The sequence below is a fragment of the Lissotriton vulgaris genome, chromosome 8, assembly GCF_964263255.1.
Source record: "Lissotriton vulgaris chromosome 8, aLisVul1.2, whole genome shotgun sequence".
Taxonomy (NCBI): Eukaryota; Metazoa; Chordata; class Amphibia; order Caudata; family Salamandridae; genus Lissotriton; species Lissotriton vulgaris.
This window is the reverse complement of record NC_141696.1, coordinates 438,601,422-438,623,344: the sequence shown is the minus strand read 5'-3', so window position 1 is coordinate 438,623,344 and position 21,923 is coordinate 438,601,422. Positions and strand designations below refer to the sequence as shown.

The 21,923-nt window shown below is 44.9% G+C and overlaps 1 protein-coding gene across 3 annotated transcripts in view; it reads right to left on the bottom strand.

Moving 5' to 3' along the window:
• Positions 1-21,923, bottom strand: part of TSGA10 (testis specific 10) — a 454,368-nt gene that overhangs the window by 331,863 nt on the left and 100,582 nt on the right. For all 3 annotated transcript variants that reach the window (XM_086933298.1, XM_086933297.1, XM_086933299.1), the window contains exon 5: positions 16,382-16,551. In XM_086933298.1, coding sequence (XP_086789424.1) covers positions 16,382-16,551 — 170 coding nt within the window. The remainder of the gene's footprint in view (positions 1-16,381; positions 16,552-21,923) is intronic.

Genomic DNA, 21,923 nt, shown 5'->3' with positions numbered 1-21,923 from the left:
TGGACCTTTATGGCCCCCGTGGACTGAAACATGTCGGCACTGGCATTATGGTCTTAAAACCATTAAAATCCAAAAAAGACCCGTTCTTAGTAATTTTTTAATAACCGGATCTGACCCAAAAATAAAGGGAAACCAGGGGTCAGTTTCAGGTGTTTTATCTTTAAGTCCCCCTTCCTTCATCTATCTAAAGAGCTATACAACACTGTGGTTGAGCCCACCTCGACGTTTAGAGGTCGGGTGACCCGATGATGAAGCATGACACCACTAGGGTATGTGAGGGTAACTAATAAGAACTATTTTTCTTCCCTTAACAAACACGGACATGACTAGCATGACCCTCATACCCTAGATGGGCAAGTGCGCAATCCTTACCACTACAGACATTCATTTATTTTTAGAGTACACACATTTGACAACTTGTCATACCATAGTGTGATTGGAGTATTTTTTTTAAAATGATTCCCCAAGTCTGGCAAGGTGTCTCACTCTTTGCTGTGTGTTGAAGGACCTCTACTTATATAACATGAAGCGACCCAACCCATTAGAACAGTAGTATAAGGCGGACTGGCCTCAGAGGGACTGCCCATCAGAAAGCAATTATGTCAATATTCTGGCAACTGTACTGTATTGTAATGGTGTTTTCTATACACACCTTGCTTCTTTTGTTGCATGTTACTCTACGTACCTTACATTATGGTGCGATACAGTGTGTTATGGCATGGTATGAAAATCATCCTTTTTTTTGTTGCAGCTTTTATATAGCGCGTTCTCGACCCGAAAGTGTTGGAGCGCTTTGCACCTGCACCAGTCACATTACACAAGGATTGGCAGGCATGGGGGAGATCAAATGATTTGCACAGAATCACAGGATGTTGAGTCAACGCCGAGACTTGAACCTGGTTCCTGAGCTCCAAAGTTGGCAGCTCAGGCCGCTGGGCCACATCCCCAGTGTCACTATGAGTCATGACACAGTATGTTATCACATGGTAGGGCGTGCAATACTACAGAAGGTCATGGTTACGGCATGAATTAGGTTATACTTACAGTGTGCCGTGTTACATTACGTTATTGTATGGTGTATTGTAACGTGCATAGTCTGTTGTGCTGTATTACCTAAGGTTATGGCATTTTTTTATGTTGTGCCCTGTTGTGTTGTGTCTTGTGGTATTCTATCGCACCACGTTCTGTCTACTTATGATGTATCCATTTATGTAGGTAACTTAGCGTGTGCACTTATTTTAATTGCACTAATGTTATCTTATGTAACTTATGTAAAGTTAGTGTATGCCTGTTGGCACAGCCTCCAGATGTTGTGCGGATCCAAATCGCCACTTCAGTAAGAGCTTAATAACTAGCATACATAGAATAGAAAATATATTTTACACATACTTGTACGTATCCGTTAACATGAGAGATACGTAGGCCTTATCAAAATCCGAAAATTTAAAGCAAAGCAATGGGCGGCTTTAAAATCATCGAAAACATTTTTTAAAGGTGTCTTAGCGCTTATAAGTCGCCTATCTATGAATCAGAAACAGTGCCTCTTAACCAGCAGTGCCACATTAGGCCCATTGCTGAAGAAATTAAAAGTGTCCACTTGTATTTAGTCAACACAACCTTTTGAAGCTTTGTGTCATGTGGAAGGGCACAGGCACTGCTGACTTCTGGTTTAAACTATGCATTGCATAATATAGCCACAAGCCGGGCCCTCAAATTTGTGTGAAAGCTTTAAATTTAAAATAATCATGACGTGGCACTGTAGAAAGTGCCATGGCCTCGTGGTAGTCGGAGTGTTTCAATTTATGGCTCTCAAGACTCGTGCTCTTAACAAAATATGAGATTTAACAGCCTTGAGAAAATATTATGAGAGTGCCCCGCCTTCACCGGACATCAGGGATTTCTCGCCCCAAAGGCTTGCCTCTAATGTTCTTCCAAATCTGAGCAGAGGGTTGTAATGATTGGGCTCACGTGACTGGGAGGAGTTCAGTCACGTTAGCCTATGACGTTGTTGTCGCGATCATGGATAACAAAGGGTATGTTCTCTATTTTTAGAAAAAAAAGCTTGCATCTCCCTTTCTAGCGGTTATGGTTTTGAGCTAGCTCTTAGGCGCTTTGCACACTTAGGCAAAGTCATCTCATTGTGCTTATCTACGTATATGAAGACTAATTAATAAAGCGAAAGAGGCAAGATGAGAGAGACAGAGCGCCAGAAAGAGAGAGACCACGAGAAAGAGATGCAGAGAGAGCAGGAGGGAGAAAGAAATGGAGAGACGGGAATAGGATAGAGTAATATAGCGAGAGGGGGGCAAATAAAGGGAATCAAATGAAAGAAGTAAGGAAACCACAAGGGAGCCTGGAAGAGAAGAGATTGAGAAGGGGAGACCCGAAGAAAAAAATGAGAGAAAATGGGCCGGCAGAAGCAAGAGAAAGAAACAGAGAGATGGAGCATAGAGATGTAAAGGGGAGAAAGAGAGTTCCTGTGAGAGACCAGAAGGAAATGGGGTAAATATGCAAGCAGTAGTTCAGCACATCGGACAGCTACAGCTATGAATGCTCCCGCACACCCTCCAACACGGAGCTTCCCGCTCCTGCAAAGCTTCCAATTTACCAACGCAGTAAGGGTAAACAAGCACAAACACGTGCGCCTCGCACGGTGGGGGGAGAGGAGGGGGGCGGGCACGATTCACTCGCGGGGGTGATAATTGCCGCCAGATGGTTGCGCGCACTCCCGCGAGTGAATCTCCTGACGTGCACGGGTTGCCATTGAAAGCAATGGAACGCGTGCACATGCTTGGCTGAAGAGCCAAAGCGAAGGGAAAAGGTATTTTTGCCTTGAAACGCATGCGCGCTGCGAAGGCAAGACCTAAAAAATAAAATGAATGTGTCCTCATGTAACGCAACTGGTGCTATGTAAAGCATTCTGATCCCGGATACCTTCGGGTTAACTTCGAGCTATATAAAACTCTGTAAACAAAAAAAAAAGATATACAAAAAAAATTGGCTGTAGCCACAATGGGAAGGGCAGCAGGGTGTGAACCCCATAAAAAGAAAAATACTTTTTTAAGAAAAGCAAGCAGCAATCACTGCGGGGGCAAACCCCAGCGTCCAGAAGGATTTGGAGTTTGTCGTCCCGCAATGAAATGTCCACAAATCCAATATTTACTATGAAGCTATTCAGATGAAAGGTTAGACATAGGGCATTTATGCCAAAAAATATGATACTGATATATCAAGATACCGAGCGCATGATTTACTAAAATGCAATCTCACAGCTGTAATGTGCAAGTGCATTACTTCTGCACTCAAGTCACTGATTTGCAAAACGGTATGCACACAGGAGGAATTCAGAAATGGCCGCACATGTCACATGTGCTGTGATGCCTTTCCTAACTGAGCCACCCATAAACGAATATAAAACAGGCAGGTGCTCTGACTAGGTTAGTTTTCATAGTTCCTATGAACCACATGGATCGAGACTAAAAGACCTACCAATATCAGCAGGCCCTTCCATTTACACGGGCCTTAAAAGATGGGTACATGCACATATTTTTGTGAATTTTCATATTCACAAATACATAGGTTTCCAATTTTTTTCCAAGTAAAATGAGAATATTCTAGACACCTGTAACTATGGATTGCTCAAACTTGTGGTGTCTGCAGGTAATTACACACCGGATCTTTTACACATCATGAGATCAGATTCCCAGCTAATAATAACTAAAAAAAAATCCGGTTTCAACTTTGTATTTTCAGTAAGTCGGTGCTTTAATGGACCCTCTTTCAATTCTATTGCATGTTCTGCATGCATCATCTCTTGCTACCACTTTAGAGTTTTTTTATCAACTACCTACAAACCCTGTCAATCCTCTCCCCCACTGGGCTTCTTCAGCGGGGGGACTTGTTTAAGTCAAGCCACTTCTGCTTTAGCTTAAACCTTGCCTCATTTCGAAGCATTCCTAGCTCCAGTCTTTCCTCTAAAAGATAAACCTCCTGTGATGGATTGCCCATTGCTGGTTAATTTCAGTATTGAAACTTTGTGTTGGTTGAGTTTAAGAGAGGAGGTCTGAAGAAAAACTATTTGTGTTCCACTGATTTGTGAGAGGCATTATTCCCATGTGTTCCCATGACATCGAAAGTAATGTATTTTACCCTCAATAGTACATTTGGGCAAAAACATGCACCTTTAACAATGCAGGACCCCACAGAAACATTGCCTCTTCCATCTGATAAAATCAGGCATCAGTGCTGTCAAACGATTTTGACTCACACTCAGTCTTCCTAATTTACAATTGAGAGTGTGTTGGCTTTCTTTTAATCTAGGAGCAGGACTAGGTCCTCAATGAGGTCCCAGTTTTTTGTAATCCCATATGATCAAATACCCAGTGTTTGTTCATTTATAGAAGAAGGCTGAGGAGCTATGGTGAGGATGTGGCCTAAAGGCTAGAGCGTTCAACCTTGAAACTGGGGAACCTGTTTCTAGCCTCAGCAGAGGCGCTCAACATCCTGTTATTCTGGGCAAATCTCTAACTCTCCCTGTGCCTAACAAAACAAGCATTGGCATAGGCAATAGGTCTAGCCTTGGGGACCTTATAAGTGTTTAGCCATGCAATGGTTGATGTTGTTGCACCAAGGATATTGTGCTGCATAACTAAATACTTATAAGGTCCCAAAAGCGAGACCTATTGGCTATGCCAATGCTTGTTGTTCTATAGCTAAACTGCCAGTCCATAGATAATAAACCAATGTTTTAAACATCATCTTGGATCTGAATTGGAGGGGGAGACCCCATATACAATATTAGCTGGGGTCAGGTTGCAGCTAAACTCTAAATTATCTTTATTCTCAAGGGGAATATCACCGTACACGAGCAAGTCTTGCTCAGACGTATTTATTTAATACCACCACAATTCACCCTTGGACAGATTTGACACAATAAACCAAACAAATCGCCCTGAGACCTCTTACTGTTCTACCTTGTTTAAAATAAACCCCCGGGATATACAAGAGAGGCTCCATTATGGTCTGATTTTCAAGTGATATTCTTTTTTTCACCTAAATTCTTCTCTGTCCTTGTCACAGATACTTGGCCAAACTCTTCAAAAACGTAATCATTACTATAAAAGTTTGTAGTGATGACTTTCACCTTCACACACACTGTCAAATCTGTCACATATACCTACTGAACTCTCGTTAGAGTCCAGCTGGTTATACCTTCCATTATTGCCACTTAATATGGGATCCTGATGGTTCGCTCACTATCCTCTGAAAGTAGGTGCCATCTCCCAACCTTAGGTCTGGGCGAAATTTTAATTAAGGTAGTGTCAATTGCATAATTTCTGGAAATTCAAATTGTGCTGGTCAAGTGAAAATCCAAAAACCAAGCCATTATGCCACTTGGTGTAATTACGTGCCATTTAGCATAAAACGTTACTGCACATACGAAGGAAAACAGAACTCAGGGGCAGCTGTTCGCTGTGCATTTGTTGAACATGAATTTCACACTAAAATATAGCTCAAAATTACATTTTTGCATTTTGTGTAATTACATGTAATTTCAAGGTAAATTTGCCGAAATTTCGGGTAATTAGGAGAAGGCAAACCAAGTGAATTTTTCACACTCCCACCTCCTACCCACCCTTGATACCACATTTAAGTAAGGGGTTGACATACCTGACTTGTGTCAGTTATCTATAAGTCTAGTCAGTCACCTCCCAAAACAAGGCCACCGTTAGCTTTTTAAAAGAAAGCAACCTTGGCAGTTACTTGTATGGAAGTTCTTAAGGAAGTTGATGGAAGACAGCACCCTCTTCATGCTGCACCTCTTAGAACCAGCTGTGCCTGACTCAACGGTCACAGACCAGCCTCCAATCAGCACGAGCCGCCAGCTTCGAGTCAGCACGAGCCTCAACATTGATGATGACATCATAGGCACACTGCACCTCTGACAGGCTCGAGAAGGTTCCTGCGCGTAAAAGCATTCACACACTGATACCCCAGTTCAAATGTGCACAACACCACAAAGCAAACATGAATTTGTGCTGGAGACATTCTTAGACTAAGGATGTGTGTTAGGTCCACCTTTCCTAAGCAGCTCTCCGCACAAGCGGGCCTTCAGTGCGCTGCACATTTACCCTTGTTTCTGCAAAGAATAACTTTCCCGCGTTGCTTCTGTGCCTCAGAAAATGTTTTATCGGACAGCAGCCCGAGGATACGAACAACCGCGATATGGTTAACTGAATCTTAACTGTCGCTGGCAAGAGGAGCTGCAATCAATCCAGCCGACGCCTTATTTAAACAAGCAAGAAAAAGACGCGTGGCCGCGAGACGCGCTCTGTGGTGGGGGAGGGAGAGGAGCATTGAAGCAGAGCAGGCAAGACGGAGTGAAAGCAGGCTGGCTGGCGAGTGGTGTGCGAGAGAGAGAGGAACGCCATATGGCGCCTCTGCTCATCATTGTGCGCGTAACCGCGCGCCCGGAGCCAGTCAGCTTGTGGTAGGACTTTTAAAAGCCCACATACAAAATGTCTCGCTGAATCACATGCGCGCTGGCTCAGCGAGACCTAAAAATGAATGTGTCCGCCTGTAGCGCAACTGGTGCTCATGTAAAGCTCTCGGATAACCTCGGGTCTAGTTTGTGCTATATAAAATAAACTCCAGAGTTAGACATCTTTCCGCCTTGTAGAAATTATCTGGTCACTAAAGAGACTGTCACCCTTCTTTTCACCATGGCCGTTCAAGGAGAGAGAATAACACCACTCAGATCTGTCAGAACATCAACATCCGGTATGTTAACACTGAGTGCGTTGATGGTAGGCCTTGTGAAACCTGGTCCCTTGTGATATCATGTTCTTGTTTGGTCTGTAGATGATTGGTTCATAAAAGGCAGATCTTTAGACCAGTGAGATTTAAAGGTCTGGTATTTAAAATAAATTTAGGAAAATTTCTTGGAAAAAAGGTATTTATTTGAATATGTTCCTTGAGCAGTGATGCCTATCAAACCACAGGCAACTTGCCCCTTGCCTGGAAAAAATAGGATTGTGGATGGCCGATTGCAGCCTTAAGCTAAATGGGGATAAAACCGAGCTCATGATTCTGGCAGTAATTTTATCCCACGCTCAGCGATCCCCAGGCCAACTAAATGGGTGCCCCCCCACCCAAAGCCTACATAAAAAACTTGGGAATGTGGCTGGACCAGAAACTAATGATGGAGATTCAAGCAAAACAACTGGCGAACACCTGTTTTGGGATGCTCCGAATGATCAGAAATATATTGCGCCTGCTCCCTGAAAAATCAAGGAAGACAGTGGTTGAAGCCTTAGTGGTGTCAAGGCTGGACTACGAGAACTCATTATATCTGGGTTCTCCCAAATATGTTACCGACAGACAGCAAAAAGTACAGAATGCAGCAGCCCGACTGCTCCTGAATATACCCAAATACCAGTCAGTAAGGGCCTCCCTTAGGGAGCTACAATGGCTTCCGGTCTGTGCCAGAATAACATTCAAGTCCCACTGTCTTGCCCACAGACCCATGCACAGGAAAGGTCCAGCGTTGGTACGAGACTTGATCTCCCAGTACTCACCACGTCGCCATCTCAGGTCAGGATCAAAGTTCCTGATGAACACCCTAAGAATCAAGAGATCCAGATGGGGTGGAAGGTCATTCAAACACCTGGTCCCCAAGCTGTGGAACAGTATGGACCCAGAACTGTGAATGATCGAGAACGAAACAACCTTTAAAAACCAGACTAAAAACATGGCTGTTCCCCTGAATACCTGCTTACAACCACCTATCTTGCCTCATACTAGCACTGGGATGTCTAAGGGTAGCCATGGCTCTACAAATACCTAAACCTATCAGAAGTTGCAAAATGCCAAATCGCTTGTCACCTGCCTTAACTGAGAGCATATGTTTCTGACCTTTAATGTGAGCAGGCGAGGATCATGTAATGTGGGCATTACAATGATCCCTTGGACATCTGCTAAGGGATAAAGGCAAGCTTGAATACTCACTGCATCTCATAGTTCGTTCCCTTCTTGTAGGCACAGGTGATCTTTCTTGGGGAGTAACTGATAAATTGATGCAGGAGGGGTAATGGTTTTTTCATCTTCTTAAGGTGAAGACTGCCTTCACCTTTTTAAGTTGAACAGCAAGAATTTTTGGAGGAGTGGGCTTGCACGATCTGAAATTTCTCTACAGAAAGCAGTCTGATTTGTATATTTTTTTTGCATAAAATGCTTTCGTATTTCTTTATTTAGTTATTCTTGGCTGTAATTTTTTCTAAACTGCACAAGGCATAACAACAATTGCATTTATCATGTAGATCCTTGTGAAAAAGCATTGGTGAGCAATTTCACTTTCTGAGAGGCTTCCATTTAGGCAACATGGGGCCATGTTACGGAAGTGCTCTGGGGTGCAACAGGTATTTGCTCCCGCTTGGACTTTGATATTACAGAAGGGCCGAAGATGCTTGTGCATCTCCTTCTGTGATACAGGTTGTGCTGGCGCATATAAAGCGCCAGCACTATCATCAGAGGGCGTTCCCGGAATTGCTTGTGGGCGTGGCCCCATGCAAATGAGGAAATCCCTTTTCCTCTGTGCCTATGCTGTACAACAGACGCAGGTGCAAAGGCAAAGAAAATGACAGGTAGCGCACTGACAGTTCGCTACCTAAAGGGTGGCGCACTATCAGTGCATCCCCTGATGGCAGCTCTCTGGAGGTGGGAGGGGGTCCCATGGACCCAGAGATCCCCTTGCAGGCAGGTGCAGTCACTCAGTGCACCCAACCAGCGAGGGGATCTCTAATCCCCCTTAAAAAAGAAGGTGGGTTACCGCCTGCACTGTGAAAATCAGAGCAGCTTCAAAGTATCCGCTCCATTTTTCACATGAAAGCGCTGCCCCCAAAGCAGCACGAGTTCGCAACTGTCCTGGGGGCAGCGTATTCACCTAATACAGCACATTTTCCGTGTTTGCGTCAGGCACACCTTTATAAAGGTGCGCCCGGCGCAAACAAGGAAAATGCGCCATATGTATGATACGAACTGTATCATCTTTAAAGAGCATAAAGACTGCTTCTGACCTGACCGACATCACTTATTTCTTTGATTAACGCTGTAAGACTAAAAAGGAATACCATTCTGGTACATTAGGTGCTCACAATCCTGTCGTAGAAAAAAATCCCTATTAAAGGTGGGCGATAGCGGGCCATTTGATAAAAATTGGCAGATGCCTTTTCTAGCCACCTCGCATTTCCCATGGCTCATTTAGAGGGCAATTTAGTTAACACAGATGCTATTGTATGTCAAATGATATTTAATCCCTGTTAATGACTCACTGTGTGTGTTTTCAATGTTGATGAGCGCCAGGACACCCCAGAACCGTGTGCTCTATAAATGCAATTAACATAACATAACATGAGCTTCTGTGTTCGTACAATGTTGCAGTTTTTGTTTTTCAAATCTGATCACTAGTGAAAGGAACCTCCACAAGTCAGGATCATTGCTCACTTTAATTTATGAATAAAATCTCCTTCTTTGGGCTCGGGGAGGGGCTGCAGGAGGCTTATCTTCAGAAAAAACAATAAAAGCAGCAAAAGATCCAGTATGCTGCCGAACATGGCGCACCAACCATCACTCTTTGTCGGGACCCACTTTGGCACAAAAAAAAAAACACTGACCCAGTGTTTATATTGAAATAAGAGGGTCAGCCAAGCATGGGCAGGGGAAGGCTGAGCCTCTGCCGCCACAACCATTTGGGGGCCTGCCTATCATGATCTAAAAGATCCTCTTCATCTGTAAATGTAGGACTTAACCCCAAAATATTAATTCAAAAGACCCTGATAGAAGTTTTATTTTGCTTTCATTTATTAAATAACTGAACTCATAGTTGTAGATAAAATGCTGCCCCTCAGGCCATAGACTTAAAAGTCCCATGACATGTCTACCTGCCTGGTGAGTCTACCTCACTGGCGTATATATTTGGTGACCCTGCTGCCTGTGCTGCCTAACAGGGCTATTTACTTGGTTTTTCAGTCAGTGGATCTGGGAAGTTAAGGAAGGTAGCATCTATAGACAGTATATTAGTCTTTGGGCATACACACTCGCCAAGTATAAATAAAATGAAACTAAAGGTTGCAAAGATAACACGATTAATGAGTTATCCATTAGCGAGTTTATATTATGTAAATGACTAAGGTAAGTTAATACTTTTAGGTAAATCTTTTTTTTTTATAATCAATTACAATATTCTAGACATCTATAGTTTGGGTAATTTCAAATAAACTGTCACCAGGCCCACTGTGGTTGTTAGCAGGTCACTGTCTCTACTCAGAAATGGCCTCTGATATCCATATCTCACATGAGGATGCTTTGCATGGGGAACTCTTGGGAAAATGTTCATTTCCAAGTTTGGGCCATGATACTTTAGATGTATTTGAAAGACAACTGTAAGATATGAAGGGTCAATGCATTTGCAATTGATGCACAGGGTGCTGAAGAGTGCAACAGTAGCACACCATTTGAGTTTCTTTCAGCCTCACTCATCTCCGCCTATGAGGTGAGAAACAATAAAAAATAGGTCACTGCATAAAAGGTGGAGTGCAGTGAAAAAGAGTACGCTTTTTGACCAAGTCTCTGCTGACATCTGGAGTAAATCTTTATAATAATGAAATTCTGGTGATGATGGCAATAAGAGAAACATTGTGAGCCTAATATAACTTGAGCTGCGGCTAATATTTTAAATGTGTCATTATTAATTTTTTTATTTATTTGTAAGGTTTTATGTAGCACTGGATAAACCCAGAGGTATCAGAGTGCTTTACATGAGCAGGAGCAGTCGAATAAAAGCAACAGTTCAGAGCAAAAAAAAACCAATCAAGAGCAAGCACATCTCTCCATTAAGAAAGGGGAGGCAGAATTCTTAATGATTCACGGGTTATATACATTTAAATAATAAAATGGAGGTAACGACTCAGAGCACACAAAAGAGCCTAAACTGGGAGAACAATTTGCAGAGGTAGGGGGACACCTGGTAGGAGGGGGGAGGGGTGGAAGTAAATTGACAAAAACAGGGGAGAGTGCCAACAAACAGCTAATAGCACAGGAATTAGAGCTGCCGGGATAGAGGAGTGACAAGGGAGAGCGAAGGATGGGGTACCCAAAATGAAAAGTGAAAAGAGAGAGCTAAAGGTAAAACCAGGGTAGAAGAAAAATAACCAATACTGGGCAAAAATGGATAGCCAGGTCAGAAGAGAAAATTATAGACTCCAGTAATTGTTGGGTAGGTGCCGTTTTAGGTCTCTTTTAAAGCAGAGGTAGAAGGGTCCCTTGGGAGGGAATTCCAGATGCTTAGAGCATTACCAGAGAAAGAGTGAGTTTGGGTGGATTTCTTTTTAAGTAACGGCGGAACGAAGAGGAGAGCCTTGGAGCTCCTCCTCAGTCTGGAGCAGCCCGTTTATTTGAGTTTGTTTGTTAGGTATGACAGAGATTGCCAGTGGAGAGCTTTGTACTTGATGCAGATAGTCTTATAAAAGCATCTTCCTTCTATGGGCAGCCAATTTAGGTATTTGAGGGCAGGCGTGATGTGGTCATATCGTTTACAGTCGGTAATGAGCTTGGCCGCCAAGTTGAGCACAGGTCTAAGGGGGGGGGGGGGGGGGGCAGGTGGACGTTAGGGGTTCCAGTGAGGTTATCACTGCCGTAGTCTGGTTTGGAGAGCACTAGTGATTGCGCGACCCGTTTGAAGTCGTCTTGAGGGATTAAGGGTTTGATTTTCTTGAGGTGTCAGAGTGAAAAGGGCCCCTTGGGCCAAGTTATTTATATGGTCCTTCAGTGCCAAATTAATGTCAAGAATGAAACCTAGGGGAGGGGGGGCTCCCCGACTCCCTACGCTCAATGAGTGGAGGTCTTTATATGATGGCAGAGAGGGTGACTTACAAGGCAAGCGGGTGCCCCCGGAAATTCCGGAAAATTTGGGTGCCATGGATAGAATACTATTGCCTAGATTTAGAGATGGAAGAGGAAGGAATGGACTTCTCCCAGGGCAGATCGGGAACCGGACCTTAATGATTGTGATGTATGACCCACTGTTGACAGATGTAACTATATTAGAAGTGGACTTACCTGAATGCATGTATATACTGCTTGCCTCTAGCCAAGTGTTCTCTTTCAGAGGAAATGTCACTACGCCTTATGCCCAGTATTATATACTGCTGCTCATTACTCAGCTCACATTGTGTATTAATGATTTATTTGGTGTAAGTTTCAAATATTAAAAATAAAAAAAACATTTATATAAAAAAAAAAGAATAAAACCTAGGGATTTCGCCAAGTTAGATAAGGTGAGCAGACAGTTAAGGGCATGGAGGTCAGCGATCCATCCTTGGATGGGGAGACAGTTGCTTTTTGGAGAGAAAAGAATCATTTCCGTTTTGTTATGATTTAGTTTAAGATGGTTGGAGTAAAACCAGGATTGAATCTTGCTCGGGGTGTTGTTCAAACGAAGTACATCAGTATGGGATTTGATTTTATGGAGTTGGTTGTCATCAGCATTGAGGTGATAGTTGATCCCTGCATGTTACAAAGTGAGAGTAAGGGGCTCCATAATGAGGTTAGAGAGAGAGAGGGGGGAGAATTTATCCCCGGGGGACACTCAGGGAGACAGGGGTAGGATTGGAGAGGCAGGAGTTGATTTTTATTTGGAATGTTCGGTGCTGGAGGTAGGAAGTGAACCTTTTAAGGACCAATCGATTTAGGCAAGAGCGAGCTTTAAGAGATTCCAGTGAGGAAAAATGAATTATCTTCGACACAGCTACTTGTTTACAGTAGTCTCTTTTTTTGTTAGTCCTACTTCATATTTTTTCATTTTTATATAGGTCATAGTTCTTTTTATTTTCATATTGGGCTTACCTGCCTATTTTATATAGCTACAAATAAATAACCTTGTGGTTAAACCTGTGGATTCTTCTGACTCAGAGGCCAAAGATTGTCAATATTTGGTTTGAAAATCAATATGTGAAGAACAACAGTAATGTGGAAAGGGAAAAAAGGTGGACTTTTTTAATGGGGATAGACAGAAAAAGTTAATACTTGGGGGTAAAGATCTTCATAACCTTTAAAAAGCATGTCTCGTATATATCAGTTGACAAACTGTCACACTGCCTAAAACCTCATGCAACCAGCACAGGCCTTTCCAGGCTTTCTGATATGCCAATGAGCTGAACTGAATTGAAGGCATAATGTGCAATGTTGGCATTTATGAGTCATTATTTCACTACAAACCAACTGCATTGGAAGTTCAGGCTACATTATTGTTCCCTAGCCGACTTGTCAGCTGCATTTTCGCCTGTATACAACCCCAATAACTATGACAGGAGCCACAAAAAAGGTTGAAAAAAGTGTTAGCGGGTGTGCCATGCCAGGCTGGCTTAACATAACTGTTGTAAACACAGAAAGGGGTGGGGAGGACTAAACCCAATAAGGATGAAGAGAAAAGCTGTGGCGCAATTGTGTGTTTTGAAAAATAGCCCTCACTCACACACAAATGTGTGTGACATGCTTCATAATCGGGTCTGCTTACAAAACGCCCCCGTGTAGCCATGCAGGCGGCGGAGCATAGGGAGGGGGAAACACAAAACACATAAACAGGGACAAACACAAACACGGCGGTTCAGGAAACGGGCACGAGTAGTGCTGGAGACACCATCGGAACAGGTGTGTTCTTTGGAGCTCCCTCCGCCTGACGCCAGTACGAGACAAATTAAACAATAAACTCGTAATGACATTCCATGTTGGTGGAACTACCCTCCACGTGGGTTTCCTCTTTACTGCCAGATTGAGGTAAGAGGGGAATTAAGACTGGGACAGATAGATGTCCTGATGAAGACCGGCGTGACCTATTAAATCGAGGGCACCTTAATATGGTCAAAACATATTGACCACCGCAGTCTAAGGAGGAGTGTTTTAGGAACTTGATTTCCTGCCTAAATACTTTTCATCCTTCACTCATTTTAATCCTGACCTTGGAACCTACCAATAAAGGGCGAACAGGTATCCATGAGCCAGTTTTAACGAGCACTCCCTAACTGCACCTTTTGTCTATCACTATACCCTATCTTAAGGGTAACACTTTTTGTCGTGATCACGGTTAGTCAAATTTGTGTTTGTTCATGTTTATGTGTTTTGTGTTTCCCCCTCCCTTTGCTCCGCCCCTTGCGTGGCTACGCGGGGGCGTTTTGTAAGCAGACCCGATGATGAAGCATGTCACACACATTTGTGTGTGAATGAGGACAGTTTTTCAAAACACACATTTGTGCCACAGCTTTTCTCTTCATCCTTATTGGGTTTAGTCCTCCCCCACCCCTTTCTGTGTTTACATATGATTATTAGGGGGTTCGGGGTGGTGGAGTTTGTTTTTTGACCCTCTCCCCTCCTTTGTGAGAATTAACATAACTGTTACCATTTGTATTATTGCTTACGATAGACACCAAATTAGGGAAGTAGGGCTTCACTTGCAGAGCTAAAATAACTGCTGTCTTCCATGCGTTGGTAGTATCCTCATACCACACGTTGGTGGTATGCTCATACCACATGAGAGACATTTAAAGACTTATTACTAAACAAGAGCAACAGGGCTCACATTGCAGATAGTAATTGGCAGTAATGCTGTTGGAGGGGCAGCCATAAATTGGGCAGGCATCAGGTGTGCCACAAGAGCTCCTATTGTAACAAGTCCACAAGTCACAGCTATGTTTTCACCCACACACATTAGGTAGGAGAACCAAGAAGGGGCGGACAGGACATCTGTCATGTTTTGGCAGATGTTCTATTACCATGTTCCACGAAACGAATCCCTAAGTGCAGTACATGTTAGTATTGGCTAGCAAACCCAGCCAGCCAAATACAGCATGCCCTTATAAGAACTTAAGAGTACAGGAGCTATTTTAAGATTATGAATGATATCTAGTAAATTAACTGTGATCTAATTTACAATGTCTTTAGGAGTCCTTGGAAGCCTGTTAACTGCATTGCCAGAGGGGTGAATGGAACTTATAAAATTGTTTAGCTGATATTGCAGTTTTGGTTGAATATTTAGAAGACGTTCAACTGGTTTACTACTTCTGATGAACTTTCACTGTTTTTCCACTCTACTTTCCTTCCACCTCCATCCTTGTACAATACTGAGCCTGGAACAATAAGGAAAAATGAATTTCCCATTTGTTAGTGTAGAGATGGGGAAACAGCATTAATAATGCAGGCTAAGCCACGTGTGCCATTACAATGCAAGCGTAACAACGCTTGCCTTAACCACACATATGCCTTTACCACGCATATGCCTTAACCACGCATACTATACCACACGTTATTAGGCCTGGGGGCCAGGTTTTAGGGCTCAGGGTGGGGGGGAAGAGGTCGTTTTTAGGGCTGCGAGTCGGTTTTAGGGCTCAGGGCTGGGGTCAGGGTAGTTATTAGGGCGGGAGCCAGGTTTAAGGGCTCAGAGTGGGGGGTCTGATCTTTACCATGCATTTGCCTTTAACAATTTTGCCTTTACAATGGAATTCATTGTAAAAGCATCTGTGGGAAAGGCATGTGTGGAAAAGACACGGTTGTGGTTGAGACCGCGTTGTTTAGGCATGCATTGTTAAGGCATGCATTGTCATACAACCGTTGGGATGTTCTATAATAAAACTTTGTTGCGTCCACAGGGTAAAAGGCATCAATGTAGAAATTTTGAAAGCTAAACTTTATGTACCTGTATCAAGGGTTAACTGTTTACAATAAAAATACATTTAAAAAATATATATTAGTATTAACATTTTGCCCAAAAAGAACATGTGACCACATTACATCAATGCATGCAATAAATGAAACATATAGTGGATTTGTTCTGTGGGTCATCGTGAAAGAGGGGATTTGTACACACGTCATACTAGGAACTGTCACTGTCTGCTTAGCAGAGAACAGAACTTTATGTAGCTTCTGTTTATTTATTTTATTTATTTATAGAGCACAGCCGTCACCTTACAGGTATCCTGGTGCTGAGAGCTTTGATCTGAACATAAATTCTGTCAAAGTGAGCAAATGGAGACCAAAGGGTTACTTGGGGAAGAGCCAGATCTTCAGGGCCTTCCTAAAGTGCAGTAGCCAGTTGAGGATCCGAGAGTAACTGGTAACTTGTTCCAGAGCTGGGCTGCCTGAACCGTAAAGGTGTGTCCGCCTATTCTAGTCTTACGGAATCTGGTTACACAGAGGAGATTCGCTGATGCTGTATGGATGCATCTCCCAGTGGTATATTTCTTTAAACTGCGTTGTAAGGGCATAGGGCTCATGCCCTGAAGGGTCATGAAGACAATACTTAACATAGATAACATACTTCACCCACATGGCTCACCTGGGGGCTGACACATTTTGGACTGCCACTTCTGCGCCGTAACAACTTCCTCAGCTTCTCACATTCCCGCCTGTAGTGATCTTTTTCCTCCTCTAGTGACTTGACAAAACAATCCAGCTTTGAGGGACTCATCGCCCTTGGTTTTTCAGTTGCTAGTGCACTGTTTTTATCTGGAAGTTATCATAAAAAATTAATCACTTTCTAAACATGGTACAATGCCACTGAATAGACAACTGCATAGACATTAGAAAGAGTTCACTGATGACAGAAAAGAAGAATTATATATTTTACTCCCAAAATAAATTGGTAAAATAAAGTGGTCTAAAAGGTAGCGCAATGCCAACGTTCTCATGCCTGTTCAACTTTGCGTTGCCCTCCAGACTGCATGAATGTTGCCAAAGCACTTATATTTACCATCCTGTGGCACAGTGCTTGGCACCCCATAGATCAAAGACAGTATGGCAGATGAAAATGGGACATTCCAATAATGTGACTAATTTTAAGAGTATTTCTTTCACTATAAGAAATAGAACAAATACATTATATCTAAGAGGTCATGAACAAACGCGTTAGTGAAATCACGGAGAAAAAAAAAATTGTATCTGCTTCTGGTGACATCTAATGCTATTGATTTTGCTGCGTTTTTCCCACTTATTGTATTTGTATTTTTCCCCCTCACTGTTTTTGTATTTTTCCCCCTCATTGCCTTGCCTAGTCCTCCCATTTCCCGGCGCTGCTGCACCTGCGGCCCGCCCCCCGATCCAGCCGCTCCCGCCTCCCAGCCTCCGTTCCGGCCCCCCTACCCTTCATATGGCGACCGCTGCGTGCCAAAGGCGCGCCTAAGTCAAGCCCGTCTGCGCCCGTCCGCCTGGACCGCGCCCAGCGCCAGACCCCCTGGCCCCCGCGAGAGCCACGACATCTGATGCCGCTACAACTCCAACTCCCTCTAAGGACTCAACTCCGGACGATCATCCAACTGCTTCCAGGCCACCCCCAAGCTTACCCACAGACTCTTCAACTGCCCTAGTCCCAGCCGCCGAACACCTACACACCCTACACCACCCGACACCACCCGACAGAGCAAAATGCAACCACCTCAGATGCATACTATTCAACACCCGCTCCGTCCACAAGCATGCCATCAAACTCTTGGACCTACTCGACTCAGCCTCCCCGGACGTCGCCTTCCTAAGAGAGACCTGGATGAACCCCTCCTCTGCACCAAGATCACCAGAAGGGACCGCACCAACAGACCAGGAGGAGAAATCACCATTGTCTACAGAAACACCCTCAGAGTCATGACGAGCACAGCAGACACCTCCAGCACTTCCGAACACCTGCACTTCCAGATCCACTCGGACCCAAACACCACCCTCAGAGAAACACTCATGTACAGACTCCCCGGACCCCAACCACAGTTCATCGACGTCATCGTCAGCTCTTGCTTCCACAGACTACATCCTCGTTGGAGACCCAAATTTCCACCTCGAGAACAGCGACAACAGCAACTCCACACTCTGCTCGATAACCTCGCCAACCTCAGACTCAAACAGCTCGTCACAACCCCCACCCACACCGCCGGACACACGCTCGACTCCATCCTTTCCGCCAGCAACCACGTCTCCTTCAGCCACACCACCGAACTGCACTGGACCGACCATTGCTGCGTACACTTCCCCTTCAAGAAACTCACCTTGCACCACCCCCCCTCAACAGATACCCTACTGCAGATGGAACAAAGTCACCGAAGACCAGCTCATCACCACCCTCCCCCGAGACCAACCAACAGACACCACCAGGAACGACACTGCCGCCTGCAATCTCAGGCAATCGATCGATGACTGCACCAACACCCTTGCCCCGATCAAAAAACCCTCAAACAGACGCACTGATGGTTCACCACCGACCTCCAGGAATCCAAGCAGTCCTGCAAAAGACTCAGGAAGAAGTGGCACCACGAACAAACCCCGGACAACCACAATGCCCTAAAAAACGCCAACCGCAAGCATAACCAACTCATTCGAGCCACCAAAAGGACCTCCTTCAAGGAACACATCGACAACAACTCACACAACAGCAAAGAGCTCTTCAACATCATGAAGGAACTCTCCAACCCCAGCTCCAGCTCTGACATCCCGCCGTTGCAAGACCTATGCGACTCCTTAGTCACCTTCTTTCATCACAAGATTGCTGACATCAACGACAGCTTCAACGTCCAGCACCCCCTACAGCCACCGACACGGCAGACTCACCACCCCCAGCCTCACCAACCACCTGCTCTCCTGGAACCATGTCAATGACGACAACACCATCAAGATCATGAACACCATCCACTCCGGCTCACCATCCGACCCCTGTCCTCACCATCAGATTTTTGGAGACAGCCACCTTCCCGGAAGGCCGGAAACAGGCCGAGATCAACGCCCTACTCGAAAAACCCACAGCAGACCCAAAGGACATCAAGAATTTCCGGCCTATCTCCCTGCTTCCGATCCCGGCAAAAGTCATCGAAAAGATCGTCAACAAGCAACTGACTCACTTCCTTGAGGAGAACAACATCCTAGACCCCTCCCAATCTGGATTCCACAGCAATCACAGCCCAAAACCGCCCTCATCACTGCCACAGGCAACATCAGGACCCTACTCGACAGCGGCGAAACCGAGGCCCTCATCTCCTGGACCTCTCGGCCGCCTTTGACACCGTCTGTCACCATACCCTATGCACACGCCTACATGACCGGGGAATACGCGACAAAGCTCGGGACTGGACCACCTGCTTCCTCACCGACAGAACCCAGAGGGTTCGCCTCCCCCATTCCGTTCTGAAGACACCAAGGTCATCTAGGGCGTACCCCAAGGATCATCCCTCAGCCTGACCCTCTTCAATGTCTACATGGCACCTCTTACCAACATCGTCCGCTCGCACAACCTCAACATCGTCTTCTACACAGACGACACTCAACTGATCCTCTCTCTCACCAAGAACCCCACCACCGCCAAAACTAACCTCCACGAAGGAATGAAGGCCGTCGCCCACTGGATGCAGAACAGCTGCTTGAAACTCAATTCAGACAAGACGGAGGTCCTCATCATGGGCTCCACCCCCTCCGCCTGGGACGACTCCTGGTTGCCGGCCGCCCTGGGAGCTGCTCCAAAACCCACCAACCACGCACACAACCTGGGGTTCATCCTGGACTCATCGCTCTCAATGACCCAGCAAGTCAACGCTGTCTCCTCCTCCTGCTTCAACACCCTCCGCATGCTCCGCAAGATCTACAGGTGGATCACCACTGGAACTAGAAGGACGGTCACACAGGCCCTCGTCAGCAGCAGACCGGACTACAGCAACGCCCTCTACGCAGGATCATGGCCAAACTCCAGAAAACACTCCAGAGCATGCAGAACGCCTCCGCACGCCTCATCCTCGACACCCCCACCACACCCACATCACCGCCCACCTGAAGGACCTGCACTGGCTGCTAGTCAACAAAAGGATCCCCTTCAAGCTCCTCACCCACGCTCCCAAAGCTCTCATCAACGCCGGACCAGCATACCTCAACAAACGTTGTCTCACCTTCTACACCCCGAACTACCAGCTTAGTTCTGCTGACCTCGCCACCATCCCACGCATCCACAGGATCTCCACCGGCAGCAGATCCTTCTCCTACCTCACTGCCAAGTCCTGGAACACCCTACCCACACAGCTGCGTCAGACCCAATACCTGCTGACCTTCAGGTGACTCCTCAAAACCTGGCTGTTCGAGCAGTAGCTGCACCCCCACAACACCCTCAGCGCCTTGAGAACCTCACGGGTGATTAGTGCGCTCTAAAAATGATTGATTGATTGATTCCGGGTGGTAGAATGAGTGAAAACCTAATATAATTGTTGATGGCAGACCCCATTGTCATAATGTATAGTACTTCGAATTTCAGTTCCACTAGAAGAAGCAACAAACTATGTATTACAGAGAATTCACACTGAGTAACGCAATTAGCTTTGGAACAAACACAGTAGTGCGTTGGTTTACTGTTGCTTCATATAGCCATAAGGCTGCCAAGTGGGCACTTTGCTTGCACTATAAAAATAATGTTTTTGATGGCTAGTTAGGGCCTGATTACGATCTTGGCGGATGGGATACAGTCACAAAACGGACAGATAGCCAGACCGTCGTATGACATCTTCGATAGGACTTTGGCAAACGGGCTATCGGTCATGTTTGTGACGAAGTAACCCTGTCCGCCAAGATCGTAATCCGACCCTTAGTGTCTTGTCTGTATTCTTGCAAATGTTTCATCCCTTCAATTCTGGCGTATATAAATATATGTTCATTTAAAAATGATTTTCGTTTTTCAAACATTCTCAGGTACCACACTGCTTCCCACTCTGGCTCCTACTTTTTTTTGTGTGCCGGCCAAAAAATACCCAATTTTCACATCACTCCTGCTACACTCTTTTGTGTGTGCTCGTTGAAACCGGATTGTGGTCTTACATTACTGCATTCCTTTGTGTAGATTAGTCTGCAGGAAGTAGCGTGGATGTTACATAGCGACTCTAGATACACCTTTCAGACTCGGTTTCTCTGCATCATTAAATTGTCCCTAGAACCTGCCTGCATTCTGCCAGCTGTCTTGCAATTTAAGCTTTGTAAATAATGCATGCCTGCCTGTTTTTAATAGACGTGAGAGGAGTTTGAGGAGTTGTGCAAGTGACGGAATGCGTTAGGTCGTGCCGTTCAGGTGTTGGTCCCACACAAACGGCACACTGCGCAGAGCAAGAAGGCGCTGCTTCTTTCTGACGCTCGAGTATTTTTTCAATTCAAGCCGCAGCTTCCTCAGTGCGAACGGATGGTTTCTCAATGCGAGATGCTGCGACCTTCCACTACTGTCTGTGTTGAGAAATCTCGCTGGGAGGTCGTCTAGCATTGAATTTTCCTAGCTCGCGCTAGCCAACGTAACTTTAGCGAGAGAAGAAAAAACTCGGCACTCCGCATGGTGCGAGGAGTGCAAAAAATGCCACAAGCTCCGCGAACCGAGTGGAGTTCATCACCCAGACCTAGTTTTTAATACAATTTTGATTTCTCAAATACAAATAATGAGGGAAGTTGTCATTTGTCATGATATATCTGTAAACACACAATGTCATTTGCAAAAAAGAAATGCAATTATATTTATGGTGACACCTTTACACTTACTCCCATTCTTAGCTAGCAGTTACCATGCCACTAAGTGCTGAGACTGAAACCTGCTTCTGACAAGTTTTAACCAAAGCACCATGTCGGGAATAGTCCATGTATATATCATACAGGACTAGGGAATTTTTGTTACTTTCATATTCGTCTGGGCAAAACAAGGCTGTTTACACGCTGTCCCTCCCCTGCAAAATAATCTTCAAAAGAATAGTGAGGTAGGATTTGTATCAAAGAAGAGTTGTGCGTCCACATCAAACGATGCTTCCACAGCCTGAATAGACCAAAGTGCTTTGTTGGTCCATTTTGCACCTTTACACATCATTCGACTCCCTCGATCATCAAATTCTACCTAT